Consider the following 22,935-nt stretch of genomic DNA (forward strand, 5'->3'; position numbering starts at 1 on the left):
GGGGTTGGATGGCAAATAATAATGGCAATGGAGGGAGGGCAGGATCCCAGTCCAGCTTCTGTGGGGTGATGGGCATCATCCCATTTGTCCAAACAGGCTGAAACCATCTGGAAAATGCCACAGTTAGGGAAGGACAGATGGATGGTTGGACTTGATGATCTTAAAGGTCTTTTCTAACCTAAATGATTCTATGACAGATGGACAATTTGATGCTTGCTTCCTCATCTGCAATAACCAGGGGAAAAAAATGACTGCCCCTTTCCATTTCCTCTGTGCTGAAACGTGCCGATGGGCTACAGAAGGATCAAATCCCTCCATAACTTTATTTTTTTTGTTGTTGTTTAATATGTGCACAGCTTTATTGGGGAGTTTGGGGTTGAGATGGGTCACTGGTGGCAGATAAAGAAAAATGTGATCTTTCTGGGTGTCGGACTCTTGTGTGCTTTGTGAGATTTAGGATCTCAACTAACCCAAATCACCTCGAAAAGAAAAGCTGAGGTTATTTCAAAGTTACCAGGCTGGAGTTGTGTTCTCTGCCCCTCTCTCAGCAGGGAATGGGCTCTCAGTTCAGCCATGCAGCTTGGAAGCATCCCAATTGGGATAGGAAAGTTGAGGAGCAGGGTCCTGTGCTGGCAAGAACCCAAAATAACCATTTGAGCAAAATGAAGCAGTTATACCCCCAAACCCCCATTTGAAAAAAGCAAGCAGTCAGACCCCCAAATCCCAATTTGAGCAAAACCTGGCTGTTGGATCCCCAGATCCTCATCTGAGCAAAAACAAGTCATCAGACTCAAAATCCCCATTTGAGCAAAAATAAACTGACAGACCCCAAAGTCTCGACTGGAAAAAAAAAAACAAACAAGTCATTGGACCCCAAAATCCCCATTTGAGAAAAACAAGCCAATGGACCCCCAAATCTCTATTTGAGCAAGACCAATCTATTGGGCTCCAAAATCCCTATTTGAGCAAAACCAAGCTGTCAGACCCCAAAATTCCCCTTTTGAAAAAAAAAAAAAAAAAAAACCAAAACCCAAAAGTAGTCAGACCCCAAATCCCCATTTAAAAAAAATAAGCTGTCAGACCTCAAAACCCCCATTTGAGCAAAACCAAGCCATCAGATCCCAAAGTCCCTATTTGAGCAAAAACATGCAGTCAGACCCCAAAATACCTATTTGAAAAAAACCCAGCTGTTGGACTCCAAAAGCCCTATTTGAGAAAAACAAAGCTGTTGGACCTGAAAATTCCCATTTGAAAAAAACAAACAAACAAAAAACAAAACAAAAAAAACCCCAAGCCTCAGACCCCAAAATCCCTATTTGAGCAAAAAGAAGTCATCAGACTCCAAAGTCCCTTATTTAAGCAAAACCAAGCCGTCGTACCCCAAAATCCCTGTTTGAGGACACAGGGCTCATCTCCGCCCCGACGGGAAGAAAGAGTTAAGATCCCGCGGGCGCGGGCCGGCAGTGGCCAATCACACCGAGCAAAGTGCGGCCCTTGGCCCCAACCCAGCAGCAGGTTGCTCTCTGCAGGTATTATTTTAGGGTTTTTCCTGGGGTATCAAGCAGGGAGATGATGAACTTCGAGACCTGCGGAGGAAGGGGAGCCGGAGGATGCACCCCTGGGCTGCCCAGGTAAATCCCGGTGGGTGCCAGCTTTTGGGGGGGGGGGGGGGGCTTTCCTTTCCTCTCCTTCCTCCTCTCGCTGGATGTCTTTGTTTGAGCCCAGAAAGGGGCCGGGCAGGGGAACGAAGGGTTTTCGGTGGATTAGTGTGGGGTTGTGCTTGCGGTACCCACTGGAGGTGTTTTTTTGGGGTGGGACGTAGCTGCTGAGCTGTGTTTGCACCGGGGGGTCGGAGCAAAGATGGGGTGCACAGATGTGGGTTCCTCAGGGTAGGGAGAGCTACTATTCCTCCCTCCTCCCCCTCTCCCCCCCCCAAACTCACCCTGGATCCAGCTGGCATCCACCAGCACCAGGACCTTGCACCCCAGTAGGTTTTGGAGCACCACTCTGATTAGTGGCGCTAACCCTGGCAGTGGGGACAAGCGACTGTGGGGAAAAGCCACCATGGGGGGTTGCTCCAAGCGCGGTGTCCGGGGAGGAGCGAGCACTTCCCGGGCTGGCTCCATGCCCTTGAAATTCCTCAGGGCGAGTTAATGATAAATCACGGCTGGGTCAGTGGCGTGGGCGGTGGGTGGGAGCCGTTGGTGGGTCTCCTCGTTGTCCTTCCTGCTGGGACGGAGTTTTGGGCAAGGTCTGGGGATGGCAGAGCCAGGCAAGGGCCATGGGGCCGGCTGCTTGGCACCTCTCCAGGGGTGATGGCTCACTCCAAAGGGCAGGATCAGGCCTCCCCCTGGCAACACAGACCAGGACAGGAGTCTAAATCATGCAGGGGGGGCAGATCTGGTGACAAAGGGGTTCCTCCTGCTCCCACCACGAGGCATTCGGGGACAAGGAGCAGGTCTGTAGCAGGGGGTCACATCGGGATCCCCAAGGTTTGGGAGGTGGGGACAGATGAGGATGCTCAGGCAGATGCTGGGGTGCCAAGCAAGGGATGTAGTTCCACGCTGACGGACTTCCAGGGGACAGCAGCACAGTGCCCAAATGCTGCAATGGGCCAGGAGCTCCCCTGTGCCCCCTACTGCAATAATTTGCATCAGGGAGCACCATGGGCTCAACCGGCAGCAGCTCATGTCCAGCCACCTTGCCTTTCCCCCTTAATAAGGGGAAACTGAGGCACGCAGGGATGAGATGACTTCAAGTGGTCCAGGCTGCAGCATGGAGCATCCCAGACCCTCAGCCCCACAACCAGTGCTGAGGCTGCTCCATCAAACTGCCCTTTCCCTACACCAAGTGAATTCAGGGAGTTTTTCCTGTGCCACCAAAGCTGGTGTTTTCCGAGCAGCAGTTGTCATCGGGACTTCACTGGGCATGATGACCAGCCCACAGCCAGCCCTGAGCATCTTCTAGGAACAGCCATGGGCATGGATGTGACCATGTCCAAACCCTTCCTGATGGACATAGAGGATTTGGGTTGGCAGTTTGGCCCGAGCTTGAAACCATCCTGTCCCACTGGCACTCTGCTCATTGGGATGATGGGGACAGACATGCCATGTAATGGAAAATCCCTCCTATCTGCCCTCGGGTGCATCCTGGAGGATGACAGCCTGGATCCAAACCCAGAGCTCTGATAGCAGCCTGGGAAGGGAGGGAAATGCCCCTGAGGATAAATGTGCCAGCAACGCAGCCCCATTGCCCTAGCTGGCCAGGGCAATGCTGACAGACAGCCCTGGGACGGCTTGCCAAAACCTCCACCCTCCATGGCAGGATAATTCACGGTGGAAAGGACCTTGGGGGTCTCCAGGCTACCTTGTCGCCTGAGGGAGGACCAGCTACGACACCAGACCCTCCTTGATCCATTCAGGGCTTGAAAACCTCCAAGGATGGAGACTGCAAACCTCCCTGGGGACCTCGTACAAATCACAGAACACCACATTACATCTCCATGTCACCCACCGAGGCTTCTCTGGAGCTTTACCAACCTTGCTGCAGCCTCCAAAGTAATTTTTATTTCTTACCTTATTGGAGCAGCTCAAGACTGGTGCAGCCTGCCAGGTGCTTGATCTTTTATTCCACACCTTTGTCTGCTCTTTTGCATCCAGAAAATACTGCGGATTATAATTGGGAATGCCCTGAGATGAGGAGCAGTGGTGAGATTGGGCTTGGGACAAGCAAAGCAGCTCTTCTGGATAAGCAATAGTAATGCTCAGACTGATTTCTTGATTTTTTTGCTGTCGATAAGGGGTTTTCAAGTAGCTGCCATGCTTGCAGAGGGATGCTCTGGGGCAGTGACATGGTCCACAAGCATGGACCCAGCACAAGCCTCTGGTGCTCTTCGTCATCCTCACCATCATCACTCCTGGGGAAGAGCACAGGTGCTGCAGCAAAGTGCAGTGAATTCAGATAGGGACTCTTGTGTCACTGCGTGTGTCAGAGGCACAGATCAGGTGTAGCATGTACGTGGGGAGGCTGTCCATGCCAGGAGCACCCCGCAGGAGCCGAGAGGGAAGGAGGACAGGCAGGAGGGCACGGAGCCAAGGTCACACGCTCCACGGTGCAGTGAAGGTTTCAGCTGTGCTTTGCCGTGATTCCTGCCCCGCCACTTCCTGGGGGACAGGCACAGGGAGGGGTGGCGGTGGAGCATGTCCCTTAAACACAGCGGCCAACCAAGGAGGAAAACTGATAGCAAACCGGGAGGATTATCTGGGGGAAGGTGGAGCAGGCTGCACTATTCAGGCTTTGTCGGGGGAGAACAATGAGGCCTTTATTGAGGAAGGGAGGTGTCGGGTTGGCAGGCTGGCGGGGACAATTTGGTACACAGAGTGTCCTTTGGCCAGCTGGGGGGAGTGGGCACTGGGATGTGGAATGGGACAGTTTGGTACCCCGTGTCTCCAAGCCAGCTGTGGGGGAAGGGAACTGGGACGTGGGATGGGACAGGTTGGTACCCACTGTGTCCCCTGGCCAGCTGGGAGGACAGGGAAATGGGACATGGGATGGGACAGGTTGGTACCCACCATGTCCCTTGGCCAGCTGGAGGGACAGGGAAACGGGACACAGGATGTGGGATGGGACAGGTTGGTACTCACTGTGTCCCTTGGCCAGCTCAGGGAAAGGGAACTGGGATGTGAGACATAGGATGGGATAGTCTGGTACCCAGTGTCCCCTGGCCAGCTGGGGGGATATGGGACATGGGATGGGACAGGTTGGTACTTGGCATGTCCCTTAGCCACATCTGGGGGCATGGGGAAACTGGGACGTGGGAGATGGGACATGGGATGGGCCAGTTTGTTACCCAACTGATCCTCAGGTGATGGACTCATCCCAAGGTGTCACTGCGAGCCCCATATATGCTGACCACATCAGGGCAGAGCTGACACAGCTCTCCCCACTGCCCGCACACAGGGTCCCTCCCGATCCAAGGCCACCCTTCCCAAATCCTTCGGCAATAGGAATCATGGCGGGTGGTTTATGAGAGCACGTTGTGCTGGTTCTGGGGACCCAGGGACCCTCGCAGCTGAGAGCAAGGAACATCCCATGCTGGGGACATCCCAGACCAAGTGCTGCTACCCAGTTCAGACCTTGGCAGAAGAACCTCAGGGATGGAGAAAGCCATCATCCCACGGGTTCAGCACAACAAGGGCTCTTCCCAAAGAGCCGCCTGGGTCTTTTCATCTTCTCTCTTTTGTTTCAGGCTTATTATGTAAATAGCTGATGCGGCCCTGTAATGAGAAAGTAGTTTCCCAGAATACAAAAGGCTGTAATTATCTCATTAGCAGGCGGAAAGGAAAAGGAAATGTTTCTAAGCTGCTTGCTTTTATTTCCCACAGAAGCCTAAGAAAGTGCAGCCCCTGAAATGGGGACCTCCCTGCCCCGAATCCTGTCACCCCCACCCAATACTGCTTCATTTGCAGGAGAAAAAAGCAAAGCATGGTCCTCACATCTCAGAAATATACTATGTACTGGGGGGGCTGATAGCATCCTCAGGATGACTGATGGGCCCAGTTATCCTGAGGATGCTGCAGGTCCCTGTACAGATTCCCAGTGCTGGGACAGGAGGTGTTGTTGGAAAGCAGGGGGTCACAGAGGGACAGGATGGTCTCTGTCTTCCTGAATTGGATGTCCCTCAGCAGGACTCACAAGCTGGGATCATAGCACAGAGCTTCAGAATGGATTTCTGCTGTTGCACGCCTGCAGCAGAATGTGATAGGAAATAGCCTTAGGACACATGGAGGTTGCTCCCAGTAGAAGGCATCTGGGATGGCTTTGGTGTTGCTTTGCTTTCTGAATTCATGCCTTTCTTGCTTCTAGCTAAACACCCAGTCCTTGGGGGGCAAAGCTACAAAGGTCTCTGCAAAGCACCCCGGGCTGCAGTCAGGAGCTGATCCTTGCTGAGGTCTCCAAAACCCCTTTCTGGTGGGGTTTGCTCCTGCCTACACTCTCTATTCCTCTATCTGGATCACGGCCCTTTGGTCCTGGCTGAGTCCTCAGTGAAGCTGCTGACACAGCAGTAAACTGCTTGCTGGTTTGGGTTGACTTTCTGCTACATTTGTGAGCTGGATCAGGCCACAGAGAGAGCCAACGAGCAGCAGATCCAGGCGGGATCCCTCCTACAGCAGGGACTACATGGAAAGCTGGTTACGGGCCACGATTCCTGCAGTGCTCCAGGGGATTCGCCTGGCTCGAAGGGAAAAACTGCAGGGCTTTCTCAAACCACAGGGTCTTGGGGAGAGAAAACAACTTTCCACTCATTTTTGTGTGCAAAGTCAGCGAGAGCTGAAGTATCATGTAGCTCTTAATCAACACCTCCCCACAAGCCCTGGGCAGAGATGCAGGACAGCTGAGCAGCATTGATGTATCCCGCTGGAGAGTGGCCCTAGCAAATCAGCCCTTCTTAACATTAACGTTAGCATTAACAAAAGCAAATATCTAATACCCCGAGCAGGACTGGTGCATTCACCACACGCCATCGCCCTGCTCATCACAGCCAGGAGCCTCTTTCAAAACCTCCTTAAAACATGATGATGGGACTTCTCCAACTGGGGTGTGTCTTACAGCAGATTTGCAGTGACTTGGTCCGACAGCCCTAGACCCCTCATGGTGTAAAAGGGGCCAAAGCTCAAAGCACAGCTCAGCTGTGCCCTAGGAGATGCTGGGCAATGTCCTGCTGGAGTTTGGAGCCCACCCTCGCACTTAGGGCTCAGGTGATGCTGGAGAGCTTGTCCCTCTCTTTGTAGCCTAGCAGTAATCATAAAGCCTTCGCACAGATGGATGCAAGGTGCGCAAACACACAGCAACCTCATGGCCAGAGGTGTCTGACGGCAGCTACAAGCATTTGGCACCTCTTGACCCTCCAACCTGCCTTCCCAAGTTTGCTTTTTGGCCCCAAATGGGGGGAAGGGCTTCTCATCGCAAAGCTCCTGTTTCCTTCAGCAGGGGAGGCAGTGGGAGTTGCTTGTCTGACATCGTCTGGATTTTGGTTGTGGAAAAAGCTTGTGGCTGAATAGCCTGAGATTTGCATGTTTGCGCAGACAGGTTCAAGTGCTTTCGTGCCGTATTTCAGTGGTGGAGGAAAACCTGGCAGCCACCAAGCCAGGATGTTGGGGGGGAAAGAGTTGGAGGAGGTGCAGAAAAGAGCCACAAGAATTACTTGAGGGCTGGAAAAAATGTCTGTGAGAGACAGGAAAAGCTCCTTCTGTTCCCCTCTTCAAACCGCAACTTGAGAAGGGTGTAGAAGAAAAGTAGGTGCTGACACACTGGGGCCAGGGCGGAGGGGAGCGGTGGTGTCACTGCCTCTTGAATCGAACCTTGTGGAGGTGGTCTCGGCCAGGTTTGGGTCATAAGGAGGTAACTCATGATGGCCCATGACACGGAGGAGGCAGAGAAGTAGCTGAATGGTCTTTTTGGAGGATGTGATGTGCACAGAGAGGCTGAGGGCTGTTTGCTCAGCCTGGAGAAGAAGAGGGATGTGACTGAAAATTGTGTCTGCAACTACCTGGTAGGAAGAGAAAAAAACTTTTTGAAGGTGTATGGTAGCACAACTAAGGCAAGCAACACATTTTGCAGGGCAAGATGGGAGCAATGAGAAGTGAGGCAGGTCCATCTGATCCCCACCAGCACAGCAGTAGTCCTCCCCTGGGCAGGTTGGCCCTCCCCAGCCCAGGCAGGGAACAGGAGGTGGGCTCCCATCTCACCATTGCTGCTAGAACTGCCTCATGGGAACACAGGATGTCCACACCAACCCAAGCAACAACCTCTGAGGTGCTGGTAGCATTGCTGAGACCCAGACTCAACCACCTCCCACGGATATATTGGCCCAGTCTGACTGCAGGTCTTGAATTTCAGTGGTGTTTTTTCTCCAGGGCTTGTTAATGCTTCACCTGACACAGGTGGTTTTGCTCCCTACAGGGTCTGCTGTCTTCTCACTGTTAACCCATTACTGGTCTTCCTTTCCCTCTCCATATATCTTTCTGGAAGAAGCTGGAAGAACCACAGCAAATTTTTTTACGCCCCTTTTTAACGCCATTTCTAACCTGCTCCACCACTCAGGATGCAACGACTTCTTTCCTCCGGCCATACCAGCTCTCTGGCAGCATTGCTAACAAACTGGAGAGCCACCAGGGCCCTAAACACAGTGCAGGTGTAGGTCCTACCCCCACAAACAAACAAAAAAAAAGGCATATTTTCATTGTATCAGTAATTGCTTGCTCATTAAAACAGACGCAAACAAACCCGACTATTGAAGGTCACGGGCACACCTGTTACCGTAATTGGTGGGGGGTGGAATTTTTGACCTTCAGATGCCTTTGCTGCCCGTCCTGCTGGGACCACATGCCTGGGATGGTGCGTGTGCCAAGGCACTGCCTTGCTCTCGGGCTGTTTGCTGGAGCTCTCTCTGCCCCAGACCAGTGATTGATTTCCTTCTCACATGGCACCGTGCCTAGGTATGTCTCCCAAAGGCCTTTGTTACTAGAGTGTTAACAATTAACCTACTCAGGCAGAAACAGAGCCAGGCCTTCATAATCTAGGCTTAGTTAACCATTCAGCTGCTTATCTGAAAGCAATTTTTCTTCTGTCTAATTGGAAGGCATTTGCTAACTCATTTGGGTAAAGCAAATGTGAAGATGCAGGAGTTGTTTTACAGATTATTATATTTACAATAGCATCTAGGGGTCCCCCAGAGCTGCAGGCATGGTAGGAAACCTTGGTAAGAGGTGGCTGTGAAGAGTTTACCCACCACAGCTCGGGAAATGGAAATCTCATCCCAGATTTTCTGCATCAGGCATAAAAATATTGCTGTCTCCAAGGCAGAGGTGCTGGGGGAAAGGCCAAGGGGCCGCCGCGGTTGGATGGGATGGGGAGGTCATGCAACAGGGAGAAGGTGGGGAGCTACACCATTGCATGAAGTCCTGGTATCCCCAGCCAGAGAGAAAGCTGGCTGTACTGATAAGACAGGACACCCTTCCCAGGTAAGGTGCTGGTGTGGAGATGCCTACCAGGAAGGGTGCATTGAATCAATCCAGGCAGACAAAGAAATCCTTTCCAGCTTTCATTAACACAGTAATGCTGGGAAATGGGAAATTGGCTCAGCATTTGTTCTGGGAGGGTTTCCTTCTCCTCCTTTGTGTCTGTAGAAAGTCCCTTCACTTGGGTTCCCACTGTAACCACATGGCTCTGGGGAACTGGAGCTCGGCAAAGGCTGAGTGTTGGCACTCAGAAGCGGTGCCTGCTGTGATAGATGGACAGATGGATGTCACTTGGGAGTGATTTGAGTAGAGCTGGTCCTTCCTGGGAGGTGAGGTGGACCTGATGTCTTTTTGAGAGCCTGCTGTGGCTCACCACTGCAGATGGGATGTAGCATCTAGGAAGCTAAAACATCTGGAAAGGGCAGTGGCTGGCAGGTTGCTTAAAATTCCTGCTTTGGTTTTCTGCCTGTCTGGAGCCTTTTTGCACCACCACAGTGCAGGGGAAGCTGCTTTCACCCCTCTGCTGTGGCTCGGGGGTCTCTTCCAAGTCCAGCCATGCTCAGAGGTGACTTCTCTTTCCTTCTAAAGGACAGACTTGAGAGTGAAATGCCGGTAAAGGCAAGCCAATTCAGCTTCCCTCAGCCCCCCTGTGTTCATGGACTGCCAGGCTCAGCATCCTTGTTCCTCTCATTGGGAATCACCTGTAAACCCAATTTTAGTTCATGTTCCCATGGGAGGGAGGTGGTTATGAGATTTAAGGAGGAGAAATGTCCCAGGAAAATTTTTAATCATGCATTCCTCCAAACCTGGAAGGAGAAAAAAAGATCCTCCAGCTCTGCGCTGGAGCCTGGCAGCGTTATTCCTTACCTCACTCTGCTCAAAACTTAATTTCACAGTTCACCTGAGGAATGACTCGGGTAAAACCTGACTGGGAACTGGAGCTAGCCAAAAGACACGGAAGCGAGAGCCGTTGTTCTCAAAAAAAATGGCCCTTTTTGGCAAACAAAGCTGTACTGTCAGGGATCTGTTGGCACTTCTGGAATCTCCTTAATAACATATGTGTAATGCTTGTCCGTATGCTCTGTTTATCAGATTCTGGGTTTACAGTAAACATACACTAATAACCATTTTTTTTCTAGAATATTTTCTTGGCTGATTCCCAGTTAGGAGGAAAATAAAAAAACCTCACAAAAAAGGTCCATTTTCAGAGTCTGGCCCTGTGGTGTAGCTTTGATCTCACATCCCAAGAAGACAGCTGAAGCCCCCCCTGCTTTTGGGTTGCTGGCACAGAGCGGAAACACCAGCTCAACATCCCAGTGGGCTTGGGACATGGCCTTGAGCAGAAGCCTGCCTGATGTGAAAACCACTGCCTGGGAGCCAGGAGGTCCTCAAGGGCAGAGAAAGGCTGCAATACTCTGCCGGTGAAGACCAATGACGGAGATGCCACAGCGCTGAGCAGCTCTCAGAGGTGTCCTGTCCCTGCCATGTCTCTGCCCAGGCTGTGGCTCTCACTGAGCTAAGGACACTTGCTTTCCCTGCTTCTTGTTGTGTTGGCTTTTTTTTTTTTTTTTGGAAGGATCAAACTTTCCAGTGACCTCATCCTGCCCTCACAAAGTCAACGTAAATGTGCAAATGTCACTGTGGAATTTACCCAGTGAGGAAAAGCTAACGTGGATTTCTCCTCGGCTGGCTGAATGGGGCCAGGGCAGACTGCATCGAGGCAATGCAGCCACTGCCCTTCCCTTATCTGGAGCTGAGACCTTCCAGCACATCCCTTTTGTGGTGGCTGGTGTCCCATAAAAAAAGACACATCATATCCCAAAGTCACTGAAACACAGGTTATTCCTAAATTAGCAGAATAAAAAAATCTTCCCTTGACTAATAAAATCCAAAGGCACTGTGGGTTGAGTGTGGCTTCAGACGGGCAGTTTCCATTCCTCCTCATTGCTCTGCAGCTCAATCGAGTCTCCAGGTGCCCAGCACACACCTAGATTAATCCCTGGGCATCGTGCACTTGTGAACTGTCTATCGTGTTGTTCTTTGAAAAGTGCCTTTAGGGTGCAATGGGGTTGGGAGCCTTTGAGTCCTCCTCAGTGCATTGAAGAGAGACATGTCCAAATGATGCATGCCAGTTGCGTTACCAGACCTGGACACTTCTGTCTGCTGGTGGAGGTTTTGTTACTTACGACTGATAAACATTTACATGTTTTGATTATCGTGGGTCCCCATGCCACACCGTGCGATGCTTGTGTGATATTCATTTGCTGCTTGGCCTTCAGACCTCAACCAGTGTGTGACATGAAGACATCTCTGTTGGGGGACAAAGGTGCAAGCTGCAGGAAGGTCATTACAAAGGACACTACATTTGAGACTACAAAATGTTCACCCAACACTCATCACTTCATATTGCTGGTGTTTCAGCAGGGCAAGTCCCCTGAGGACCCTCCTTAGGTGGGGTGATGTGCAAGGGCATGGGGAAGGTTACACCACCAGACATGTTCTCCTCTGCCTCACAGCTGCCTTATCCCCTGTCCGTGACGGGGCACACATGGTGTGTCTCAGACCAAAAAGGCTCCTTAACGCCTCAACAGGAGTTCAGCTGGGATGGTAGCTTTCACCAGAGCACCTCCTTAAACTACTTTTTCCCTCTGTGACCACCTCTATATCTTGCTCTGCCCCAGAGGAGCTCTGCCAGCTCTCTGTAGGCATCAGCTCTGTGTCCTCTCCCTCCGGCAGAGCAGTTTGCCACATCTGTCCACCAGCCCCATGACACTCAGGCCATATTTTGAACACGGCAGCTTTCTATGAGATCAAGACACCAAAAAAAGGGAGGAGGCTATGGGCAGTGCGCCTGGCAGAAGCCTCCAGAAGCGCAATTTAATAAAAGCCAAGTCGAGCAGCATAGACCCTGCTTTAACCTTTTTAATTTTTCTTTTCCATTCCATTATTAGTGCAAATAGCAAGACCTCGTGAGACACCACATCAGAGCCAAGCTCTAGACCTAAGCAAACTCTCCAGGGAAATAAACCCAATTCTCCTGCTTTACTTGGGAAGGGCTGATTTAACATCCCTACTCCAAGAACTGGAAAAATCCCACTGAAGTGGGGATTTTCTCCATCTCCCCTACCCGCTGGCCCTGCCCGAGCCCCCTCATCACTGAACCTCTCTCCAAAGGGCATCACTTTGGTTATCCCTCTCTTATCCAGGGGGAAACCTGCACCTCCCACTGCCCCTGAATTCTGCTTTAGTCCCCACACTGCCAGGATGGTTTATCTTGGGAAACCTGGAACTGAGGACTCCTGGGACAAAAGAAAAAACAAGCAGCCTTCCTGGCCCATGGGGACTGAGCTACTGAGCTCAGTAGGGTTGGGTGGACACTGCAGCTGTCCACATGCCTGCTCCTCCAGGCTTGGTTCAGCTATGTCCAGTCTAAAGGTATCAGACACATCTGCACAGGCTGGCAGATATGAGGCAGGACTCCAGGAAGACCCCAGCCTTTCCGGAGTGGCACTGGGAGGATATACAGGACTCCCTAGAGGCCTGGACGCTCATGCACCAGTGGCTAAATTGAGCTGTGAGAGTCTTTCCCCAAATACAGAGACCCCAGGATTCACTGCAATCACCCAAACTTTGCAACGCATCTTCTCCCTTCCCTCAGGTAATGAGATCCTTAGCTGGTATGGGTTCAAATTCACTGTTATTCAATGAAGCAACCAAAAAGAAATTTGTCGTGGGGCATTTTATTTCCTTAAATAAGATTTTACACTTTTGTGGGGCTGATTGCATTACAGAAGATCAAGTTAACACCTAAGCAGAGGGAACGGGAATCACGGGGAATGCAGTCACTTTCTGTAAGATCTCCATCTTCTGCTCCAGCTCAGTTCAACACAGAGCAGTTTCCCCAAAGCTCATATTTTATGGGCACACCCATCAGGGAAAACCCATGGGTTTCTGTAACTAAAGAAATTCTGTTGAGAGAAATAAATCCACGTTTTGCTTTTTTTTCCCTAGTCCTGGGGCATGACTGCAGAGGCTTTGCGACCCTCGGGGGGGTAGTGGGGCAGTGCAGACCAGATCCATTACTGCTGGGTCCAAGAGTGTAGAAACAGCTTGATTTTCAGCTGGGACTTTCAAACAGGACTTTCAAAAGGCCTTTTCGAAAGTTATAAATTGTCCCCATGTGAAACCTGTCTTAGCACCAGTAGATCTGGACCTTGACTGCCTCAGTTGATAATAAATTCAGCACCAATGCAACCACCAGCATTTGTAGAATTTCCCCCAAATATGGACATGAATAGGCCTGGGTGCCTATGAAGCCAGAGTAGAAATTGCAGGACTAGGGTTTGTGATGGTGATGGAGCTCAGGAAGAGCATCCAGACATGTGAGGACTGGTCCCAAGTCTTTGACCTGGTCAAAGACAACTTTTAAAATAATTGTCTGCATGTTATCCACTTCCCATGGCCTAGTTTTGGCCAATCCAATGTACAGCCTAGATAAGAATAAAATGGAGTAGGAATAAAGGTTTAAAAGAAAATTTAGGATGACACCTGGACAAAAGCAGCTTTTTAAAAGCTCAAGTCCGTGGCACAACAATCCCAAGGAAAGCGTGTTGCTTAAGCCCTGTTGAATTATCACTAAGGGATGTGCTTGAGGGACCAATAGTATGAGCCTACAGTCCCCACCAGGGCTGGAAACCTTCCATCCTCATGGACACACAAACTTGTCCAAACCTGGGAAAAGTGACAGAAATAATTCAAGCTTGGGAACTACAAATGTTTGTGTACAACCAATGCTGCAGAGCTACGCCCACTAAAACCATGCAACCCCATCCCTTGGGACCACCCAAACTTTGGACTGAGAGGCTTAAGAGCAGCTCTTTTGCATAGCAGTGAGTGGGATTTGGGGGACCAGTGCACACTGATCCTCCGAGGGGGGCTAGGGGTCCTGGAGAGGAGTACAGCCCGATCGTCTGCTACATACCATATACTGAGACATGACAGCTTCTGTCCTTGCATCACCCAGCCGAGAGATTTGCTCATCTCTGCACAATTGCTGATCTGCAAAGGGTATGGTACATAAAAGGCATCTCTTTAACGGTCCTTTCCTTTTCCTCCTTCTCCCAGTGCCACTGACCTGTGCCTCCACCTCACCTCTGTGCTGCCATGGCCACGCTAGAGACGCTGCCCGTTCTTAGTGACTCGACCTACCCTAGCCCGGAGAACTTCCACAATTTTGCTCCCCAGCCATCCCAACCCATCTCCCAGAGCACCATGGGGAGCGTGGGCAGCGGAGTCGCCAATGACCAAGAGTTCGCCATGAAGAGCGTGGGGACCCGGACGCAGAGCAGTGGACGGCAGACAGAGGGGTCTCGCAATGGGTACTCCACGCGGGAGATCTCCAACCGCTACTCGGGCGAGGAGAAGACATACAAGTCGGAGAAGGTCTCCAATTCTCTCTACATCAACGGTGACCTGCGCAAGAATGAGAAGGTGAAGATGGACATCTGTGGGAATGTGACCACCAACAACGAGAAGAACATGCCACCTCCCCCTCAATACCGAGAACCCAGTAACCCACCAAAGATATTGCCTATCTCCGGCAAACTAGACCAGGTGAGAATCCCCACCTCCTGGAACAGCGTGATGGCCATGGCACATCTCCAAAAACACAGATCAGGAAGCCTTGGGCAATGGTGCAATCCTGACAGATAGTCTAATTCTTACTTTGTAGATGGCACCATTTTTATGTACAGATAATACAATTCTTATTACTTTCTGGGTGTTGAGCAAAGGGGAATGTTAGTTCTTGAGGAACCCAACAGCATGATAACAAGTCTTCCACAGCGAAGTTTCCAGCTCATTTAAGCCTGTATTTAAGTCACTATCTGTTCCAACCTACCCAAGATGCTGTGCCTACCTCCCCAATTGATGGGAAGGGAGCTGGAGTTGGCTCTCATTTCAGTAGGTCCAGCATCTGAGTCCTGCTCTTATATTTTGTGCCATTTATAGGCAATCTCTAACATGCCACTTCCACCAAAAAGCGTTGCTTGAAAGATGCTATGAGCATCTGTTCAAAATCCCAGTGCCTCTTGTGAGGGACAAGTTGACCAGGCTTGAAAACTGCTCCTGTAAGTATTATTCCCCATCCAAGCCCAGTCCTAGTGGCTCATATTGGCTTAAGGGAGCAAACATCTCCCAGGCCTCCTCACAGCCAAGTGTTTTATATAGCCTGCTGCTCTGCTCCAGCGACTTCCATAATTTGTGTCCTGGGGACGCTGCCTTGTGCAGTATTATTTCTGCAGCGTTTGGTGGCCTTGTCTCCTGGATTGTTAATCCACCAGCCCCTGTAGTCCATCACAGTCCCGCATGCCAGGTGTCAGGTTTTTGGTCTCCAACCTTGTCTGCTCACCAGGGCTCATTCTCTTTCTCCTGGAAGGCATTTTAAAAATATCTTTGCTAATACAAGGTGGCTTTCTCTGGGTTAATTTTCACCTGAAGCCCAACCTGCAGAAGGGGAGACTCAATCCCATTTTTAGGATAGTTTTGTTTCTGTAGGTGCATTCATGGGCAAGGAATGTGCAAGGTTTTTAAATCCTTTCTAAATCCTTTACAGCTGTCGTTCATTCTCCCCGCTGCTTATAGCCGCAGGAAACACAAACATTCAAATGAAGAGCAGCTTCAGCATGTTCTTTGCCCAGTGTCACTGCTGGGGTCACAGTTCCCACCTATTTCTGTCTGAGCATGACCAGGACATGGTGTCCACACAGGCAAGTGATCACTGCCGGCAGGAGGGCAATGTGATGCTCTTGGGGCAGAACAGCTGCTAGTCCAAGGGCTCAATTCAGTTTTCAGCAAAAAGAAAATGCCCCCTCAACCCTAGAAGTCCTTCAAAATATAATCTGCCAAAATCAACGAGTTGTTTTGATCTGATCCGGTAGGCAGGTGGCAGCCCTCCTTCTTGCAAAGAACATCAAGAGGAACCAAGGAGTATTCTAGGGAAAAATCACAGATTTGGGGTGAGTCAAGGTTTGGGGTTTTTTTCAGCTGGGATGATGAAAGACAAAGCCTTGCCCTATGAGTGACCACAGGTCCCTCATGTTAAATGCCAGATGGCCCAGGGTGTAATAAGGCTGAGAAATATGGAGCTAGCCCAAGACATCTTAGCTCCATCAGCCCCAGCCTGTGCTGATGTGTCTCTTTTGTGTGTTGTTACAAAGCTTCCTGCTATGTTTGATGCGTGGTCCTTTTTCCTTTTGCAGAGCAATGAGCCCTTAGTTAGACCCTCAGCCTTTAAACCAGTAGTTCCTAAAAACTTCCATTCCATGCAGAACCTCTGCCCACCGCAGAGCAACGGGGTGACAGAGAACAGAAAGAGCTTGAACCATGCCAACAGCAATAGCCCGTCCGCACCCAAAAGTGGACTTGACAAGAGCAGCCTTAACAGGACTACAAACCAAGTGGGGGGTCTTTCGGATTCAGGCCGTAACTCGTTAACAAGCCTGCCCACATACGGGACAGGCTATAGCCAGCACGTGGGTCCGATGAGTGCCTCCACGAGCCACATCAACCGCATCGGTACAACCTATGTGGACAAGAACATTGTGGGATACAACGGGATATCTACCTCAGACAGCGGACGGTCTTCAAGCAAGAGCACCTCTTCGTTCAACAGACTGAACCATCTCAACGAAACGATGCCTTTCCACTCACCTTCAACAGACGACATCATCCAAGACCTGGAAGACCGGCTGTGGGAGAAGGAACAGGAGGTCCTCCAGATGCGAAGGAACTTGGACAAAAGTGAGGCAGCCATCTTCCAAGTGTTTGAGGAGAAGCAAAAGATCTGGGAGAGGGAAATGGAGGACCTGAGGCAAAACTACGCCAACAAATTGCAACAGGTCTCCAAAAAGGCACAGCGGGCTCAGCAGGCCTTGCAGCTCCAAATCTTCAAGCTCCAGCAAGAGAAAAAAAAACTCCAAGATGATATGGGACAACTCCTCCAGCAACGAGAGGAGCTGGAGAAGAAATTTGTGGCTTTCAAGAAGGAACAGGCTGAGTTTCTCCCAAAGATTGAAGAGACCAAATGGGAGGTAAGAGCCTTGTTGTAACAGACCCTGAGTGAGGTTTTCGTTGAGAGCTCTGATAGACCAAAATTCATCCCATTTGCCCTAAGTGGACCCCATAGACAATGACAATGGGTGGGTGGCCTCCAGGTAACAGAAGACACTTCAGTCACCTCTTCGTTTGTCTGAGTCCCAAGCCTGTAGTTTTGAATTAAACTAAAACAAGCACAAATGTCTATGCACACCTCCTGTGCTGGTTAATAATTTGGCTTCCCCGTCAGTTCACTCCAACATGTAACATTTTAATTCAGTTTCAGTGAATACAGGTCTTTCTGTACAGGTATTTATGCCTACCAAAAATGGGTTTAAGTCTATTTTAATTAAATTCTTCTAACATATGCATTTGGGCAAACCTTGAAACTGGTTTTCAAATATTTGATTTTCTTTTTTATTTAAGAAATAAAGCAAGTGAGCTAAGAATTATACCGATAGCCAAGTCTACCTCATGCTTTCCATTGTGACACACTGTTTTCAGTTGCTAATAAGTTTATCTCTCATAAAAGGCTGAAAGGCAAATTCCTCTTTCTAGTTCTCCTTTTGAGTCTTACATATTTTTTTCTACTGTTTCTATTTTTAGAACATTTTATCAAAGTCTGTTTGCATAGCCAGTACTAACATTTTTTTTTCAGCTTGATCATGTGAAGAATTTTAATCCTTCCACGGACTGGCTAGAAACTTTGAATTTGTTAAGAGTGCAGAGGCAACATGTAGCTCTAGAATCGAGAAGACCCTATTCTGCTAATCCTGATGGAAAGTCAATGAAGCTGGGATTAATTAGGCTCTGAAATGTGCTATTTGCAGATGTTCAGCAGAGCTTATTAAAGACTTGCTGTAAAATCTCTGCAAGTTGCATCCCAGAACAAGCAGCCTGCATTGTCCCACATGATGCCTCCTTTGGCCAGATGCTCTGCCCAGGTCTTTTGTTTCTTCCAACAAGTTAGGTCTGGAAAGTTCCCTGATTTTGCACCAGTAAAACCGCATATGGGCTTTTGGTTATTTGAGTCCCTGATATAGTTCTGTCTGCAACAGCCAACCCAGTGATATCGATGTAAAGATAGGGATTCAGCTTGTGGATCAACATACCTAAAATTTGTAGACACCTACACTTGTTGAGTTGCTGACTTGCTCTCCAGGCTCCACGGACTGTATTTCCTAGATCTCCACAGCACCCAAGTAGATGTCTAAATTTAACAATTTTAATTTGTAAGTTGATTCCTATCCAAATTGTTCATCATGTATTTCTCTGCCTTTTGGGAAGAGCTAGCCCACAGAGAGCACTTTCAGTAAATTGTGCAGTTTTTTAGCTAGGCAGTAACTACACCACTCTAACTACAGCTAAACCAGTGTGACACAGTTCTGCATCTGCTGGTGTGGATGTGAGTACTCACAGAGTTAGGTTTGCATGGGGAACCACCACAGCTGTCAGCTCCAGGGAAAGCTACTATCAGTAGGAAGTGACTCGGTACGTGTCCTAGCTCTTCAGCCATTGGTCGTGAGCACTGGATTATCCCAATAGCTGAGCTTCAAGGTCTTCCTCAACATTATGCATCAGACAAGTCCTCTAGAGCAGAGAAAAGTGGAAGTTGCAATGAAGGCACTGGAGAGGAGAGTTTGTGTGAGGAGCACTGACCCAGCTGGAGCAGAGCAGCAAGGGACTGTGCGGGCAAAGCAGGAGGGAGGAAAGGCCAAGCATTTTATGTGTGACAAGAGACAGGGGCTAATGAGGACAGGACACCCCAGTCTGGAGGTGACTACCAAGTCTATTTTTAATTACGCCTATCCTCTCTGATCACTAATGCTTCCTTGGTGCCGCTCCCCAGCCCAGACTCCTGCCAGCATAGGTAGCAACTGTGGTCTCTGCAATAATCCACAGTAGACAGATCAGATCGGTCAGTGCAGAACCCTGAGTTCTGCAGAACCATGGAGTTCACGGGAAAATGAGGCTCTGGTCATTTTTATGGTTCACTTCCAATACCCACAATTCAGTTATTCATACAACTATCACCTTTGGTGGACAACGCAGGTGCAGAGGAGTGTCATACTGAATTGTGACACTTACGTAATGCAAATACACACCAAAGCAAGGGTATTTCCACTGGGCTTGTGTACCCTACCACATGGGTGAGACTTGAGCCACTCAGTATGAAACCTGAAACTCCAGCACCCAAGGACAGTGCATGGTAGCCACATTTCAACAAGGGTGGTTTGCAGTTCTCTCCTTGATCTTTGGCAGAGGGGCTTTCACTCTTCACGCCTTGCCCCAAAAGAATTAAATAGCTACCAGTCCCTGGACTGTCCCCAGTGAAGTGAACCCTAAAATTTAATCAACTGGGTTCTTCAAGAGTCTTTGGGAAAGGAAAGTGTCATAGGACAACTCAGTAATATCTACAGCTGCATCCTGACCTACACTCCCAGTGCTCAGGGAGAACCTGGGTGGTCTCTGGGTCTGAGATATTTCTGTCTCAGCCTTGTTAAAGGTCCAGATCCCATTGAGGTCAGTGGAAAAACTCCTCCTGAGAGCAGAGGGTTTGGGGTCAAGCACCGCAGGCTTGTGGTTAGGTGAGTAAGTTGAATGCAGGGAGGGAAGCAGTGTCTGCTCACCACTGGTGAGGACCACAGCACTTAGCTTAGCTGTTTGGTCAACTCCAGTTGGCAACAGCATCAAGTCCCTCAGAGCCAGGAATAAACAACAAATGTCCCCCCCAAATTTGGCGACAACCTCTAGGTCTTTGGCATGGTCTGGGTCCTGGTGAAGGCTGGAGCTCAGTCCTTGAGCACTGTCTCTGGCTGTCCCCTCCATTACCTGAGCCTCCTGCCAACACGAGGCCATGAAGACGTTTCATGGGCAGTGTGGGGGACAAGCAGCTGTAGCAGCTCCTTGCTGCCTTCCTCCTGCCTCATGCATGCTCTCCTTGCAGGTGTGCCAGAAGGCAGGTGAGATCTCCCTGCTCAAGCAGCAGCTGAAGGACTCCCAAGCAGATGTATCCCAGAAGCTGAACGAGATCGTGGGACTGCGGACACAGCTCAAGGAAGGTAAGAACTTCCTACGGGAGAAGGAGGAGCAGATCCTCACCCTGAAGGACTCCTACAGCTCCAAGAGTGTCAACCTGGAGATCTGCGAGAGTGAGCTACAGCGGAAAATGAGTGAGGTCCAGGTGCTGAGGGAAAAACTGAACCACTGTGAGCTGGAGGTCTCTGGCCTGAAGCGGACACTTGCCACCATGGGACCTCCAGGGCCTTTTGCTGGGGACCTTGGTGAGAAGCTGCGGGACCCGCTGGCCTGTGAGAGCGATGAAGCCAAGATGCAACGGCAGAGCGAGGACAGTGTCAACACGCTGCGGAAGGAGGTAGAGCGGCTCCAAACGGAGCTGAAGCTGGAAAGGCAGCAGCGGGAGCAGCAGGTGATGGACTTTGAGGAGGAGCGGCGCACATGGCAAGAAGAGAAGGAGAAAGTCATCAAGTACCAGAAGCAGCTGCAACTAAACTACGTGGAGATGTACCAGAAGAACCAGCTCCTGGAGCACAAGGTGAATGAGATGAACACAAAGGCCACCAGCCCCCCGCACACTGAGGAGAAAAAAACATGGACTCCCTCCAGACTTGAGCGAATAGAGTCCACCGAGATCTGAGGTGGGACCAAGACAATACAACATAAGTTTTTTATTGCTGTGCATGTACTACCTACTCAAGCCAGTGATCTTCCGAAGGATAATACTCTACCACAGGAGCAGTGTGAGTCTGCTCGCACCAAGCTCCATCACCCTTACTCTATACTTCTGTGCTCTGTAGGTAAAATAACTGTGGATGTGCGTTGTTTTTCTATCAATAATGCGACATCTCTTTTGGGTTTTTTCCTAGTCAAGCTGGTGAGGGTCAATTGGCTCTTTTGTAATCTGCCGTGACTGTTACTTTGCTAGAGGCTGCCATCCCCTCTCCTACAATTCACCCCTCTTCGGTTGGTTGTTTTGGAGGGCTGTATTTGTTTTTTTTGGTTTTCCAAGCGTTTATGTGCAGCAGAACAGTTCAAAGTGGCAGGTTTTTTTCAGAGCATTTTTAGCCACATTGGCTAATGGAACAAAGCTCTCGGGATCATGAGTAAACTCACTGTTCTGCATTAAGTATCCTGTCTAGACGGTGGTCTTAGTGAACTCAGTGGAAGGTTGGCCACTGATTTCAGTGAAACCAAACATATCTCTACCAGGTGACTCCCTCTTGCCAGCCCATATCTACCATGGTTGCAAGAGGTTAGAACATCCTTGAGGAGCAGGATGAGCCTGTCCTGGTAACATAAGCCAACAAGGAATGACTGCCCAGCAGGAGCCTCTTTGGAGGCTCAGCAGAGCTGTGTCTTCATTTTGTTTTCATTTCCTTCTGCAGTTCCAATTCTCTCCTGGGTTGTGACCAACCCTAGGAGCAGAAATTCCCTCCCACCTCTGCCTTGATCCCCCTATTCTTACCATATACTCAAGCCAGCTACAGCAAGAAAAAAAACTTGGAAATCCAAGCTAGATTCCCTTCCCAAGAGCCCTCTTACTTCCCAAAGTCAATGGAATCAAGGTTTGGGGAAGCCTCCCAAACCTGTGGGATGTTTATGCAAACTGAAGCTTTAGCAATTTGCCCCAACAATGGGCACTTGTGCTACCCCATTCCCAAATGAATGATGCTTCGGTGCACTCTCTCAGTCCAGGGTCTGCTTAAAAAATGGCACCTGAGCCTCACTCAGGAGTTGCAGTGAGCACATATCAGTGTTACCGCTAGATTGCGAGGGGGCACACATTAGCCTTCAGTACAGCCATTTCAAACAGCACCCATATCGATCCCACGTGGCATCACGTATTCCAGGGACAACGATAATGCAGGCCTAGCTTAAGAAAATATTCAGCAACTAACTCAGAGCATGAAAGCAGTCATAAGAGGGGAAAATGCTTAAGATCACACAAGTGCTTACACCCTGGCAGAATAATAACCACATCCTACATGCACAGTCACTGAGAATGGTGCAGGCATCAAAAACCAGCATTCAGCTTTAGAAGGTGGACAAAGTGGGTCTGGCTCTCCCTTTCATGGACAATTTTTCACCATGATCCATAGCAAAGAGTAAAAAATGTTGCAAAGTGGAGTTTGCACTGACTGGGCAGTGGCCAAAGGGTCAACACAAGTGGGAATTTCAGCTCTTTGTCCTAGGGAGCAGCTAGAAGAACAAAGCTAGAATAAGCACTGGGATGTCTTGGAATGTCTGTGAGGTGACTTCAGGGAGAGTTTGGTCAGATCACATTTCACCTGCATACCAACGAAGAACCTCAGGGTGTTAAGGAGCTGAAGACCTTCCAAACAAAAGCCCTGAAACTATTCACTTTCCATGCTCGCTTCCCCAAAAGCTCCCTGCTTTCCATCACCAGGTCTGACCTTCAAGTTGGGGTCAAACATTGTTGTGGTGAGCTCCAGACTGAGTAAAGAGGCTCAGCAGGAGAGAGGAGACTCCAGTTAGTCCCACCAACCTCCAGCCAAGGTCAATAGACAGTATTACTGGGCAGGAACTGTTTGTTGGTGGCTGGCAACAATCCCTGGAGCCATAGGAAATAAAGATGTGTGATGAGACCAGAGCATTTCAAGACCCTAAGTGAGAGCATATAGCTTTTCCTACCGCTTCTGTTTGTGCCTTTGGAGCTGAAGGAAGACACAAGCCATCAGCCTGGAAAACACCAGGGCAGCTCAGGCTAAGCCCCTCTCCGAGGACCAGCCACAGAAGGGGGGACTAGGTCAGGTCTGACCCCTGAAGGGTGTGGACATGA

The 22,935-nt window shown here is 49.8% G+C and overlaps 1 protein-coding gene across 1 annotated transcript; it reads left to right on the top strand.

The window, feature by feature from the left end:
• The first annotated feature begins 855 nt into the window (after window positions 1–855).
• Window positions 856–20,952, top strand: LZTS3 (leucine zipper tumor suppressor family member 3). Its single transcript, XM_082482715.1, has 4 exons — window positions 856–1,641; window positions 14,145–14,633; window positions 16,280–17,110; window positions 20,062–20,952. Exons 2-4 carry the CDS (start codon window positions 14,184–14,186, stop codon window positions 20,770–20,772), a joined length of 1,992 nt encoding a protein of 663 aa, XP_082338841.1. The 5' UTR covers window positions 856–1,641; window positions 14,145–14,183; the 3' UTR covers window positions 20,773–20,952.
• Window positions 20,953–22,935: the final 1,983 nt, after the last annotated feature.

This window comes from Vanellus vanellus (genome assembly GCF_965231255.1).
Source record: "Vanellus vanellus genome assembly, chromosome: 4".
NCBI classification, from domain to species: domain Eukaryota; kingdom Metazoa; phylum Chordata; class Aves; order Charadriiformes; family Charadriidae; genus Vanellus; species Vanellus vanellus.

Bases quoted from the DNA above. Each gene is read 5' to 3' on its own strand.
- LZTS3 (XM_082482715.1), top strand. From the start codon at position 14,184: ATGGCCACGCTAGAGACGCTGCCCGTTCTTAGTGACTCGACCTACCCT. The intron at 14,634-16,279 runs GTGAGAATCCCC...TTCCTTTTGCAG, and splicing joins TCTCCGGCAAACTAGACCAG to AGCAATGAGCCCTTAGTTAG. The intron at 17,111-20,061 runs GTAAGAGCCTTG...CTCTCCTTGCAG, and splicing joins TTGAAGAGACCAAATGGGAG to GTGTGCCAGAAGGCAGGTGA.